Source organism: Neofelis nebulosa, chromosome 13, assembly GCF_028018385.1.
Source record: "Neofelis nebulosa isolate mNeoNeb1 chromosome 13, mNeoNeb1.pri, whole genome shotgun sequence".
Taxonomy (NCBI): domain Eukaryota; kingdom Metazoa; phylum Chordata; class Mammalia; order Carnivora; family Felidae; genus Neofelis; species Neofelis nebulosa.
In genome coordinates, this window is record NC_080794.1 from 23,021,893 (window position 1) to 23,036,539 (window position 14,647).

Genomic DNA, 14,647 nt, shown 5'->3' on the forward strand with positions numbered 1-14,647 from the left:
TATCCACCTGTACTATACAGTGATACGCTAACGACAATTTATCACTATTGGGGCAAAACCCCACTATCTACTGACAAATGAAGATGCAGGAGAAACAACACGAGCCAGCCACGACTGACCACAGACGCTCCAGGGCAAAACAGCAAACTGACAAAACACAAACCACAGAACTTTTACCCTGTGTCTCCTTCCAGCTAGCACTGCGTCTCTGCTCCCAACCAGAGTTCAAGTCCTCCAGAAAGCTGCCCCTACTGTGTCTACACAGACTCTGGAACTCTGGCGAGTGGGCTTTAGCGCAAGGGCTCCTGGACCAGACCACCGTGCTCCTCGGCCTCCACCTTGCCTGGCCCCACCCAGCACGACCAGGCCACCGCTCTCCCTTTCCCTGAGCACCTGGCTCACTGAGCTCCTTCCACCTTGTCGTGACCGCTTGGTCTCTGCCAGTTCTGTGTCTCTCTCTCCACTGCCACACTGGGCAGTGCCCAGAGACCCACCCTTGGACTCTGGGGCTATCCACAGGTGCCCACCTAGGTACTTGTCAATCATCTGTCAAACAGAAATAGATTACTAACACACATATCGCCTTTACTTCCCTTTCGCTGCTGGTCTCTTCTCACTACACCGTGCACACATAGGGGTGCAGGCCTATCCTCTGACTTTTTATCTATTTATTGCTTTCTTTGTTTTATTTCAAGTGGGGGACGAGCAGAGAGAGGGAGAGAGAGAGAATCCCAAGCAGGCTCTAGGCGCGGTCAGCACAGAGCCCCATGCGGGACTGCGGGGCTCCGGGGCTCGATCTCACAAACCCAGAGATCGTGACATGAGCAGAAATCAGCAGTCGGACGCTTGACCGACTGAGCCACCCGGCGCCCCTCATCTGGGTTTTTCAGTCATGCTGCACCCTAGCTCTGGGACGATGTCTGCACCAAACTTGTTCCATGACTACAGGTGCTCAAAACTTACACAAATATATAAAAATATACGCAGCCGAAGAGACAAAGGACAAAAGTACTTAGACTCCAAAGGTGAATTCTTTGTTGTTTAAGGATGAATACACGTGTTCATTTAACCTTCATTAGCGTTTCAAACCCTTACTAATTTGCATTGTGCTGTACTTAACACTAGGTCCTATCTTAATCCACATTGCTACTTGATACAAAGAAAGAACAAAAGCTCTCAAAAGTAAATTCTAAGGCAGCAAAAGAAGAATGGGGGAAGCGGCAAGGAGAAAGCAGCCTATCAGTCCTTTAGTTCCAGAAGAGCCTCACAGACAGGAAAAGGCAGGTGACATTGGAGCTGGCAGGTGGGTCCCACGAGAGCCCCCAGAGGATGGAGATCCTTGCCTTGGAAGGCTCATGTCGCAGACGGGCCACACGGCCTTTCCGGTGGCGCTGCAACACCGCGCTGCTGCTGCTGCTGGCATCCGTGGGGCTGTCCGCCAGACGGAACCTGGAAGCTGGGATGCTGCCGACGTGCGTCCGCCTGAAATACGGAGGGAAACAATCAACAAACACGCACACACACACCGAGGTTGTTATCTAAAGAAAAGGGGACTTTGTCAGCCAGGCCAAAACCCGTCAATTAGGAAAATGAGGTCACAGAAAAAGGTCTCCAAGGAAGGCATCCTTGCCCCTGGCTCCAGTGCAAGCCCGCTAGCCGGGTCCTGTGGAGACAGGGTCTCCCGGGCCCAGCAGGTGCAACGCATCCCCGCGGCCCAGACGTCCCCGAGGTGGAGCAGCGCCTGCCCCCAGTCAAGCTGTCATCCAGCGTGTCTGCACCACCTCCTGCCCAACTGACCGGGAAGCACTCCTATACGTCCCTCTTGCCTTCACCTGCCATCGGACCACGTGTGCCAAGGCCCTCGCTGTGATGCCAGGTGACCCCAGGTTTTCCTCCACCAGCCACTTTCGGGCGCCCCAGGGGCATCCGCGGCAGGATCCTTGGGAACCACACCTCGCAGCTCCCGTACACAGGAGGCAAAAGCGTCTCTGGCCTCTGTGCAGTTAGACTAACAGACAAATGTCCCCCTTGGCCACAGAAGTCTCCAGAAAAGTTCCATGGAGCCCCGAGCCCCTAGGGTGGAGTCACTTAATTGGGCTGTCAGCTGCTCCCCTCAGCAAAGGCTCTGGGCACGAAGCGGTCAGCAACTGTGAAGGAGCACCCGCCAGCCCACGTGCCCGGCCTCAGCCACGGGCTCACCCTCCACACTTGAACCCTGCACGGGAGTCCAGTGGCTCCTTGCTCTCTGGAAAAGAAGAGAAGCTGACTTCCGTTGCACAAATCCCAGTGCGGCCTGAGTGGGCCTGCTTTTGGAGCAGGAGCCTGCACCTAAGGGGGCCCAGTCAGCTACTCGAGGCACTGTCACACCAGAATGACTCTCACCTGGTACCTATTTCTTACAAAGAAGCAAGCAAACCTTTTAATACCTGCTGACAATTACTGTCTGCAGGACGCAGCTCACAAGCCGGCTGACCCGCTCCCTCACAGGCGACTCACCAATGTCCCAAAAGACTTAAAGCGATTACATGTCATTCTCCACTCTTTTCAAAAAGCTAAGAAACTGGGAGCACTGTGCTAACCCCACCAATGTGAAGGTGACCTTCACAACCATGGCCACGTGTCCACTCCCATGGTGACCCCACTGGTGTTACCGAAGGGACCACAGCTTCCGGGGACGCTGGGTCCGAATCTGGCACGCTGGACCCCTCCTAGCCCCACCCCATCACTGCCACACTCGGTGGAGGGAGGCCGCAAATAAACCCACCCAAACACGAACAGAACTTTCCCTAACTTCCACGCCTCCTCCCATGGCTGTGAGCTCTGTCATGCCTCCCGGTCTCCTGAGATTCCAAACCTAACCTCTGCAATGAGGTTGTACTTCTCCCTCTTGCCAACTACGAAGCTACCGGCTCCCTGAGCTACATCCAGTCACTCTGCCCATTCGGCCAAAGGATTCCTCTGGAAGATACACAGCAGGTGCTAACATATGTGTTTGTGAGGTGGTTCATGTTAGGCACGGTGAAGGGCAGTGTCCCCCCCAGCCCCGCCCCATCATCAGTTAGGTGGTACCTGGAAAATGGATCGCATCAGACTACAACACGCTCAGGGTTATTGTGTGTAACTCTGATCCGGTTCGGGTCATACCATAGCACACCCACGGTTCTACATTGGAACCATGAGCTGGTTCAGGTCATACTGGTGACAGAGGGAAGCCGCCCCCAGCCGCATCTCAAACACATCTGTGACCCGGGAAATGTCATACCCGTGGTGAAGCGAAGAGCCTCTCAGTCTTGCCCGCTTTAATTCAGCCCTCAGTGCTTCCATGCTCTGTAGAAGCCGATCCTGCAAAGCAGCAAATGACAACGACACTCACTGCAAGCAAGGTTAACGATTCTTTGCCTCAAGAGTCCGTTCAACACGGAGCACAAACTGGTAGTGGCCAGAGGAGAGGAGAGTAGGGGCGGTGGGCAAAAGAGGTGATGCTGATTAGGAGGCATAAGCATCCAGATATCAAATAAGGCCGTCTCGGGGATGAAAAGCACCGTACAGGGAATACGGTCCGTGATACCCTAAGGACTCTGTATGGTGACACACGGTGACCACAGTGATGGTGGTGAGCACAGAGTTACGCGTGCAATTGGTGAAACGGTATGCTGTCTACTTGAAACTGATACAACACTGTAGGTTCATTACACGATGGGGAAATTCAGCAGTTACAAACCCCAAGACCATTGTCTCCAAGAGTCCTCCAGTAAACACCCAGATCACCAAGTGAACGTCCTAAACCCTACTGAACAGTTAGGTCACAGGCCTAGCAAGGTTACAGAGGAGAAACACCGAGCCACTAACACTTGTTCCTAATTATGTAGAGAGGAGCAGGACTTTCTGGGCGGTGGGGGAATAGCCCTTCTGTGCAATAGGCACGTGCTCCTTCGTGGACCCTCCCCAGCCCAGCCTCATGTCTGCACACGCAGCACCAGGGAGCAAAACCGAAGAGGACCTTCGGTCACACAACAACGCCCTAGGCAGTGCCGTCCCAGGCAGCAGACACCGCCGCAGGTGGCTAACTGAGTGCCCAAAGTGGGGCTGGTCCCAACCACAGGGGATGGAACTGTGAGACGGCCCGTGGGTTGCAAGGACTGAATGTGGAAAAACATTGTAGAGTAGCTCCTTCATGTCTATACTATTTACATGATACAGTAACACGTTGCCTGCATCGGGCTACATGAAAACTAACATCACCCGTCTGTTTGACCATTTCCAATGCAGCCGCGAGAATCCTTGGGATGACACCCGTGTCACCTGTTACCTTCCTGCTGGGCAACGCTGCACTCAACGAAAGGTTTGCGTGAACATTTTAGCTTTCGAGCGGACCCCCGAAGGGACTCAGAAATCTGAACCCCATAGGCTGCACAGCTCCAACTCCGCCACATGCGTGCCATTCAGACTTGCGAGCGTGGGGCCCCTTGAAAGCACAGTGGTGGCTCGCCTTGGAGGAAGTGTCAGCCCCAGAGGTCACCTGCTCCTTTCCAGTCTCAAGGGATCACTGAATGATTGAGAGATGGAAATACCTTCTCACGTTGCGTTTCTTGTAACTGTTTTTTCAGATTGCCCACTTCTCCTAACGGAGACTTCTGAGAAAGGTACAGTCCTTTAGTGTTGATTCTTTCAAACGTTCCACATGCTAGAGCACGCCTACGTTTCTCTTTACAATAACGCAGCACCACAGAAAAGGCATGGAGTGGATGGCCATACCAACGAACAGGGTCACATGACCACAGAGTGAAATGCTGTCTGTGAAACTGCAGTAACAGCCTTTCCTCATGCTTTGTCCATGTACAATTTCTTCACGGATCACTGTCTGACTGTAAGTATGACAAGTTCCTAAGTTTACTTGCAGCAGGTACACTGGTTCGTACTAGCTTTTAGGGTCTGTGATGCCTCAGTCACTTGGGAAACCTGACCTAAGTTTCGTACATAGAATTCCAATCTCACATACAACTATTCTACCTAAAGGCTGGCCCCAGTGATCAAGGTAGAACCTCACGTGGGGTATAATAACGCACCTCATAATGGGTTTTACCCAAAACAAGTGTGTCGTGTAATTAGCATTGCTCACTGGTGTCTCCAAGTGCCCATCTTAGGGAAGATTCTGGGCTCATCTACAGGGACACAGGTGTCACCAGAACCGGTAGTATCAGGTCCGCACCCAACTGTCACCACCAGAGCTTCTCTCACAGAGATCCTATGATACTGCTTCCCTCCCGTTACACCTCAAGTGTATCCGTTATGATGGTGTAAGAGTCCAGGCTTAGACTCTTTCCAACCCAGATGAAAAGAGGAAAGGCAGGAGATGGAACAGGAGAAACTCTGTTTTCAGCTGCTTAAATGCTTGACAGAACTGCGCACTCCTACCGGTCCGTCTGGACAAAAGAGGTACAAATTAGCTCCCCAGACAAGAACCAGGCTGAAGGTTCCAGCACAGGGGTGGCCAACGAGGGCCTGCTGACCACATCCAGCCACTGCCGGGTCCTATCAACAAAGGGTTATCGACACACGGCCCCTCCCCTTAGTTATATACTGCCTATGGCTGTTTCTGGGCCCATCTTTGATTAGCATGAAGCTAGCTTACTCCTTACCTCTCAGTTAGTAAAAGCCTAACATACTTACTCTCGGGCCCTCCCCAGACCATACTCCTCTTCTAGACAGTAAGACGCACCTTCCCGCACACATACGTCGGGCAGGGACAGGACACTGGGAACTTAACACAGACAGTGGGTAACAGCCTGCAGTTTTCCGCGTGAAAGAATCATTTCTACTTTCTACAGTGGCTGTTAGCCTCTGCTCCACGCTGCTCCTCAGGATCACAACGTGAGCGTCTCCTCTGTGAGGACGGGGGCACTCAGCCGCTGTCTCTCATGTCCTACCTTATCTTCCACAGCAGCCATTCTCTCCTTAAGATGACGCTGAAGACGCTCGTCAGATTCGGAAAGGAGCTGGTCAATAGTGCCCGACAGACATTTATTAGTCTCTTCATTCATTTTTTCTCTCTGCCTTACCTGAAAGAGAAGACGCAGGCTTGAAGCAAAAGTGCGAACATCGGCTCAGACGTGCGAATGACCAGCGGTGCGACCCACACGCACGCCATCCTCGGCTGCCCCTTCCCACGGCACTCTTGGGCGTGCTTGTGCCTCACTGCCAGCACCGACCTCCCGGGACACAGAAACGCAGGAACCTGCTTCCCAGGGGTCATCACTTAGCAGGTGCCTTTGTTTCTGGGAAACAAAACACACATGGGCCCTCACGAATGTCCTCATTATTAGCTCTCAGATGGGCTCAGGAGGCAGATGTACATGCAGGAAAGAGCATATTCTTTTTTTAATTTTTTTTAACGTTTTTTAATTTATTTTTGGGACAGAGAGAGACAGAGCATGAACGGGGGAGGGGCAGAGAGAGAGGGAGACACAGAATCGGAAACAGGCTCCAGGCTCCGAGCCATCAGCCCAGAGCCTGACGCGGGGCTCGAACTCACGGACCGCGAGATCGTGACCTGGCTGAAGTCGGACGCTTAACCGACTGCGCCACCCAGGCGCCCCTAAAGAGCATATTCTTAAGGGGATCAGCTTATCTACACACAGGAGGAGGAATATTCCGGGGCGGAAACAGAAGCTCGGATCTGGCCTCAGGGGGAAAGAAATGAATCCATTGACAAAACCGAAAGATAAAAAAAATCCACTTTGGGAAAGATTCAGTGGTGAGAAAGACTTTCACCTGTTTTTCGTGAAATTCCCACATCTCCTGAACGTTTTGTAATGGAACTTGTATTAGAAATTCATAACAAATTACCTCAAGTAATTTCCGAACGTAACCGCAAAGTTCACGGGTCTGTGTTATATACAACTCTCATCAATCGTCTGGTTTAAAAACTCGTTTCTGCCGCATCTCCTGAATTAACCCAAAACAGAAGCGCCGAGGACAGGCCGGCAGGATTCAGGGGCTCCTGCCGGGCGGAGGGCCGTGGGGTACGGACTACACATGTGCCCTGCAGTCGGGGGGCCCAGGGAGGAGGAAGAGCCCACAGGACACACCCGCAGGCTAGGCAATGGACAGTCCCTCCATGCTCGGGCTTCCTCATCTCTAAGCCACACCTGCTGGCACCTCTTTCCTTGGGAGCAGGCAACAGAAAGCACGACCACCTCACCTAACACGCAGCAACGGCCATCACTTGGAAAAGACCCTGGTCACCCCACAAGAAGGGATCAGCACCCAAGTATTTTTCAAGCAAAACAGCTTAAAAGTGTCCTTGGAATTGTCTCAGTTATAATAGAATCCTTATCTCAACACCTGTCCCTCCAAACTACCATACAGTCCTAAAGGCAATGAAGTGCTTCTCTAAGTAGGTGAGGTCGAATTCTCGGCCCAAGAGGCTAGCGTCTGGTTGTGCTCGCTTGTGTGCATGTGGCATGGCAGGCTGGGGTCGGATTGTCTCAGTTATAATAGAATCCTTATCTCAACACCTGTCCCTCCAAACTACCATACAGTCCTAAAGGCAATGAAGTGCTTCTCTAAGTAGGTGAGGTCGAATTCTCGGCCCAAGAGGCTAGCGTCTGGTTGTGCTCGCTTGTGTGCATGTGGCATGGCAGGCTGGGGTCGGCCAACACGAGCCCTCACGCTGGCATCAGAAGCTTCACTCCGCGAGAACTCATGTTTTATTCTCTGACCCTGAGGGCCAAGCACACGAGTTTCTGGTGTAAGTTAAGGGTGAGTGTTTCGAGTTTTCTGGTGAAAACAAAACCTGATGGCCTTGGATGGACGTCCCAAGATGGGGAGGCCGCTGCCTGCTCTGTCTCCTGGGTGTTTCACGTTGACGTCTGACCAGCTACCGCAGGGAAAAATCTCAGGGGATTCAAGGGACACGGGCCTCCCTTTCGTCAAGGCTCGATTACGCTATTCTTCTTCTTAGGAACATCTACCCTGACCTGTGCCTTTCATCTCAAGTAGAAATTCAGGATGTGGGGACCAAGGTCAGGCCCGTGACCTGATTTCAGGACCTCAGTGTCATGTCCTAAGGAAGGAGACCCCTCCTCTAGGCTGCCCTACCCCAGGCCAGTACCTCCGCTTTGGCCAAGGGACACCCACGAGGTCCCGCGTCAACCGTGAGTAGCTGCTAATGAGCTGGTGGGCACAGTGGGCTGTGCGGGTGCCTCCACCCCTAGGCAGCACTGCCTCCGGGGCCCCAGCGTCCAGAGAACATTGTCCACATGCTAGGAGTGTTCAGTAGCATCCAACTCGCACAAGAGTCCACTGTACCCCTGATGGGACCGAGAAGGGGCCTGGCGTCCACATGGGGAGAAGTGGGAAACAAGGGACCACTCCCTACCCCCAGACCCCCAGCCTGTGCCTCATCCTCAACCACTGCCAGGTGCATGGCTGCTCTGCTCGCACACGTACCCGCTGCAGTTCTTGGTTCTTTTCCTCCAGCTGGGCCTCCATCTGGCGCAGCCTTTCCTCGATGTTGCCACGCCTCTGCTCGGCCTGTGGGCGACAGCGGGGTCAGAAGAGCTGGCGGCCCCACACCACACGCTGTGCCTACGCACGACATGCTGTGAGCGGCCTTCCGCCTGCTCACAGTCCCTACAGGCCTCATGCGTGCCAGTGGGAAGCAGTGGGCTGCCATGCTGGTGACCGGGGGTAGGCAACGGTCTCGTCCCCACCCCGGGTCCCGGATCCTTGGACAGTGCCTCGTCCCCCGGGAGACACCCCTGGCCACTCAGCACGGACAGGAGGAAGCAGCAAGCAGAAAGAGCAAACAGGCGTGCTAGCTTCCTAAGCTGGGAAGTCACTTCCAACAATTTAGCTTCCTCAGCAGCAGAGTGTCCAAAGACAAACAGTCGGGCTACACGGCTGACCAGGGACAGGAGAGAGGACAGGCGAGAAAACAAACGGAGACTTGACATGCAGATCACAAAGGAGGAGAGGCTCTGTTGGAGCCTGGGCTTATGGGTGCCCAATGCCGCCTGCCCGACTTGATGGCAGCCTTGAGGGTCAGCATCCCGTGATGACACCACCCCCTTCCCACTGGGACCCTCACTGCACTGGAACCGGTGACAGAGAAGCACCGACAGGCTCCCTGCTACAGGTTCCCTCAGCCCAGGTTCCGGAAGGACGGACTGGCTGCCCAGTCATGTGCTCCCTCGTCCTGTGTGCATCACTCGATCCCAGCACCGACCACATCATGTCTGGAAACTACCTCTTCAACTGCTGCCTTCCTCTGTGGGTGGTGAGGGCTATGAGAGCTGGGAGGGCAGGGACTGTGTCTGGCACGTTCCTCGACTCTATTTGTTGAACCTCCGAGTGAATTCCTTAAAGATTTATTTCTTACAGGGGTGTCTGGGTGGCTCAGTCAGTCGGGTTCTGACTCTTGGCTTCAGCTCAGGTCATGAACTCAAGGTTTGGGCGTTCGAGCCCTGTGTCACGCTCTGTGCTGATAGCATGGAGCCTACTTGGCATTCTATCTCCTTCTTTCTGCCCCTCCCCTGCTCATGTATGTGCCCATGCTCGCTCTCTCTGTCTGTCTCAAAATAAATGAACATTTAAGAATTTTTTAAATAAAAACGATTGTGTTGAAAAGAGGATAGGATTTTCTCATTTCTCGGAAAAATTCTATGCTTTTTTGGTTTTTTTTTTCCTTCAGTAAGCTCTACACCAAACGGGGTCTCAGACTCATGACCCTGAGATCAAGAGTCCCAAGCTCCACTGACTCAGCCAGCCAGGCACCCCTGTCCTTCTCTTACCCAAGGCTACTACCTTGAGCTTTGAGTCGCTGACTTAACTCTGAAAAGCAGTGAGTCTTAGATGCAGCCAACGGCACACAGAACACATCGGACAAAACCGGAGGGAACAAAACTGAGGATGATGCCTGCCATTTGAAAAGCATTCCGATCTCAGACAAAGTAGCACCGAAAACAGATCTCAGCTGGGTCGCGGAATTTGGCACGCCGACGTTACCGGTGAGAAATGAGATACAAGAACGGACCGCCATGAAAATGACATTCCCACCATGGGACCCAGAAGGAAAGGCAGGCCCCACCTTGCAGAGGGTGGCCACCCTCTGGGCCGGCTCGGCTTCCACCTCGGGCAGCGACTTGGCCTTCCTCGGGGTCTGCTGCAGCTTCCGCTCCGCCACCTCCAGGCGCTCTTGCAACTGGCGGTTTTGATCCGCAGTCTAGGAAATGAAGGCAAAGCATCAAAGTGTAGCAAGTCTTCTCTCCGTTTCCATTTTTAATAAAGTGAAACAAAAGCTAAATGCAGAGATCTACTGTTCGTTCTGACTGAAGCCAACAGTTTGGGAGGTGCTTCAGAGTAAACCTTTCCTGTCTGCAAGGAGTCACCCACTGCCTTGGTCCTCGTTTCACTACGCAAAACATGTCTTGCCAAACTCTTTGCTCTTCTTCAGTATCTTCAAAGAAGTCTTTCAAAAGACAAAGTTCCCACACATTAAAGAAAACCCATCTTCTGGAGGAGCTTGCTCGTTCTTCCTGACAAGTTAAGGAGGGAAGGGTTCGGTCCTAACCCTTCGTGAACATATTTATACTGTGGTCCGAGGGCTCGCTCCATAGGACATTCTGAGGTGGGCACATCAGCCAGCACAGAGCTTCTGAGAGCATGCCTGATGCCAGTTGAGTTCTTTTTGGAAGTGTACCATTATTCAACAAAAGCACTCTCCCTCTTGACCAAAAACGTGGAAAACTTCAACGTGGAAAACTTAGACACGAGAGTTTTTGTTAAAGGACTTTTAGGGAAGCCGAGGTGGCTCAGTCGGTTAAGCGGCCAATTCGGCTCAGGTCATGATCTCATAGCTCATGGGGTCAACCCCGCCTCGTGCTCTGTGCTGACAGCTCAGAGCCTGGAGCCTGCTTGAGATTCTGTGTCTCCCTGTCTCCCTCTCTGGCCCTCCACTGCTCATGCTCACTCTCTCTCTCTCTCTCTCTCTCTCTCTCTCTCTCACTCTGGCTCCCTTTCTCAAAAATAAATAAGCATTAAAAACATATAAAGTCATTTTAAAAATCATGTGTAAGGTGAGGTTTTTGCCAGGTTAACGTTTGTTCCCACAGACTCCTTCCATCTTCTGAGTGCATATAGCTCTGTGTGTATATACAGACTGCGTCTCATGCTTTAAAACCCTCAGAATATAAATCACATGCTGTACACAAAGTATTTCACGATCTGCCTTTTACACTCATGATTTGGAACATCTTACGTGCCATCAAACAGCATTCCTCAATGTCATTTTCATGGCTTCCTAGTCTTTCACTTTGATTATCATTTTGGGTCGACTGACACATTTGACAAACACACCAGGCAAACTCACTCTGTTTCCAAGAAGCTGGATGCGGTGTTCCTGTTCAATGCCGGATGACCTGAGACAACCAAGGAAGAGCCGTGCGGCTTCCCAAAACACAGGGTCTCACATCCTCACTCCAGACTGTGCTTCTGCACCTGCCATCCCCCCCGATCTCAAGTACTAACCAAAATGGCCAGTGCCTACACATTCCCGGCTACTCCCTGCTCAGTTGGAAACAGTGCTAACGGGCAACAGAATAACGTGCATTTAAGACAAGACAAGGAAGGAACCAAGGAGGGTAGCCCCATAACATGCTTCCATAAAATTCGAAAGAATTAAACCCTGGACGTTGAAGTAACCCCGCTGGTCAACACAAGATTCTAAGATCCTAAAACCTTGACATTGACACTTGGTCCTTAACCTGACTTGTAATTAATAAAAGTGGAATGAAGTTCAACGAAACCAACGACCTGTCGATGCAGAGAGTCCTTCTTTGCGATCTCGTTTTCAAGTTTATCCTTGAGGTCCTGCAGAGAGGTGGCTTCCTGCTGTGCCCTGAGGCAGCGCTTCTCAAGGGTAGTGATCCTCTCTTGCATGTCTTCCTTCTGGGCCATGGCCTACAGCAGGTATTTCAGAGGGAAAACAGGGAAAGAATCAGCGTACGACACATTAACACACTCCAGACACAAAAACTGGGCGAAATTCTCATTTCCCAAACAAACAGAAAAGTAGCATCCTCGGGGCACCTGGGTGGCTCAGCCGGTGACGCTTTGTGAGTTGGCGCCCCGCGTCAGGCTCTGTGCCGACAGTGCGGAGGCTGCTCGGGATTCTGGCCAGGTACCCAGGCTTATTCTTTCCCATGTGTTCAAAGACAAATGGATAATAAAATCTCCCGGAAGTCACAACCTCGGTTGCCTCCGGACACCGTTGAGCTTTCCACAGAACAGCGACTTGCCTCTGGAGGCACGCACCATGAGACACCATCCCCTCTCCGGGGAAAAGGTGGGGGAAATCTCATCCAATTCCCACAAAGTTGAAGCAGCAGTGTTAACAAAAGGAAGCCAAACTCCACCTTGCATATAACTGGAAGTCATCTTCTATAGCCTAACCCTGTAACAACATTGTATCCCATGGTATCTGACACTGCAAATGAAACCAGACCGTCCTGCCCTGCCTTTCTTGTCCACCACCCGAGAGATTCCTCTTCCAGCCCTCTGTGTTTACTAAGCAATTTATGTCAGCAGTCTCAAGAGTGAAAGTGATGAGTCCTAAGAAATGATTTTCTAAACTCTCTGCATATTGAACTCTGCTGCGGGGTCTCCCCCCACCTTTGCCAAACAACAACTTCACTGAATGGGTTATATAATTTCTGCAAATACTTTTGTTTTAAATTCGGACACGGCCTCACCCACACTAAGGTACTAAACAGACTGCTCGTGCACGTACACGTGGGTCTGACAGGGTCTGACAGGGTCTTCCCGAGGTGGCATTGACGGGCTGGGGGTGGGGTGTGCGGGGACTGTCCACAAAGGGCAGCTCACAGGGACAGGAGGAGGCACAGAGCAACCATCCCACCCTTACTAGTTTCTGTGACAAGGATCAGATTCCCATCCACGACGACCACACGTGTAGAAGCGGCCGCACTCCTCCATGACCTTACACCGGGACCAGCGGGCTGCCCCTCGCTCACTCTGACCGCCACGACCAGGAGCACGGAACCCCTGGCAGGAGGGCAGGGCGGCAGAGGCGGCCGTGACGGCCCCTCGGGAGAGCCGCCCTCGCACGGTCGTGCCCCCGGCAGCGACCTGGCAGCACCACGCTGGTTCCCACGTGCCGAGTGTGTTCCCAAAACGGACCGAGAGCATGGCATGGGCCAAGCTCAGGTGGCCCACACTCCACACCCGAGGGCACTCCGCCACCTGCCCGCCAGGCCTCGGCAGGGGAGAGCCCAGGGAGGACAGATTCCACCGCGCAGACGGGGAGGCAGCCCGCCCAGGCCCCGGAGTCACGTCCCATTCTGCTGCTACTTCTACCCAACTCCAAACGTTCAAAACCCGTGGGAGACGAAGGACACACTGGGCAAGGCCGAACCAAACACCCCACGTTTGGCTAGACGACGGCGTGGCCATTTCAACCGACACTCACTTCACGGACATCTCTTTGTAATATGCTGTTCATTGCTTCAGAACGGATGAGGTCTTTCCTTGATATGGCTAGGTCCTCTTCCAGCTTGGCCATGAGAGTGCACAGGGTAGCCAGGAGCTCTTTCATCTGGCTCTGCACCTTGGAAACTCAGAAAGGGAAGCAACATGTGAGGGCCCCCACTGCTAGTCTTCATATGTTGTTTTAAAAACAATGCATAAAAAGGAAACCCCCTCCAATCAAATCCTGTGATGATGTCTGGAGCTGAACTCTGCGTGTGGCCCCTAATTCTTCTTCTACGAAACTACACCCCTCCAGTGCCACACGTAACTGCTCTCTTACCTGGAAACAAAGGGATTGAGTTTGTACACAGAGGTGTTTCATTAGTCCTTACTATACAGTTACCCTAACATCCCCTTCGCCTCAAATAACATGACAGAATGCTGGTAAGGTTTTTCACGGATGCTCCTGTTCACAAACTTGCTTGTTAACAGCTTTCCATTTTACATTGGAGACAAATCTTCCCCGAAATAAATCACATTATGCAATTTGTACTAGCCAATCGATACACACAACATTTCCACCAACTACTGCTTTTTAACCATACAGACCTGTCTTCTCACAAGAATTCAAGAAGATGAAAAGGAAACTCCAGTCACACAAACACACAAAGCGTGCGTATAACACACAGCATGTGCACAAATTGAGAACCACCGTGGCTAGGCACACCGTTTCATCCTCCGTTTGGTCGTTGTCCAATATGGACTTGAGGACCTTGAGCACCTCCACCTCACTGGACACACCGGCCTGAGTCTTTGCCTGTCGCCTCACCAATGTTCTCCTGAGAGATCTCTCGTGTCTGCAGATTAGGAACTCCAAGTGTTCCAGGAGCACCTAGCGGGAGAGGCAAAAGGAAAAGCGTGTTTCAAGAACAACTTCAATTCCGGGCCTCAAGTTCACCAAATGCAAAACCAAGTCTGAATCCCTTCAATTCAGTGCCCAGGTAGGGAGCCATCCCCTCGAATGTGTTAAAATAGCCTCACTCCTCCTCACGGATCAAACAAGGTTTGAGAACAATAGGTCCCAGCCAACTCCATGGGGACATGTGGACAAGGGGACTGAATGGTGTCCTGTGTTGAAAGACCCTGGCAGTGCGCCTAC

At 52.3% G+C, this 14,647-nt stretch overlaps 1 protein-coding gene across 1 annotated transcript; it reads right to left on the reverse strand.

Moving 5' to 3' along the window:
* Positions 1-5,834: 5,834 nt before the first annotated feature.
* Positions 5,835-14,296, reverse strand: LOC131492646 (liprin-alpha-1-like). The gene is made up of 5 exons (XM_058696356.1): positions 13,490-14,296; positions 11,815-11,961; positions 10,091-10,225; positions 8,452-8,535; positions 5,835-6,059 (listed from the first exon to the last, which is right to left on the reverse strand). The coding sequence occupies exons 1-5, from the start codon at positions 13,613-13,615 to the stop codon at positions 5,865-5,867; spliced, it is 687 nt and encodes a 228-aa protein (XP_058552339.1). The 5' UTR covers positions 13,616-14,296; the 3' UTR covers positions 5,835-5,864.
* Positions 14,297-14,647: the final 351 nt, after the last annotated feature.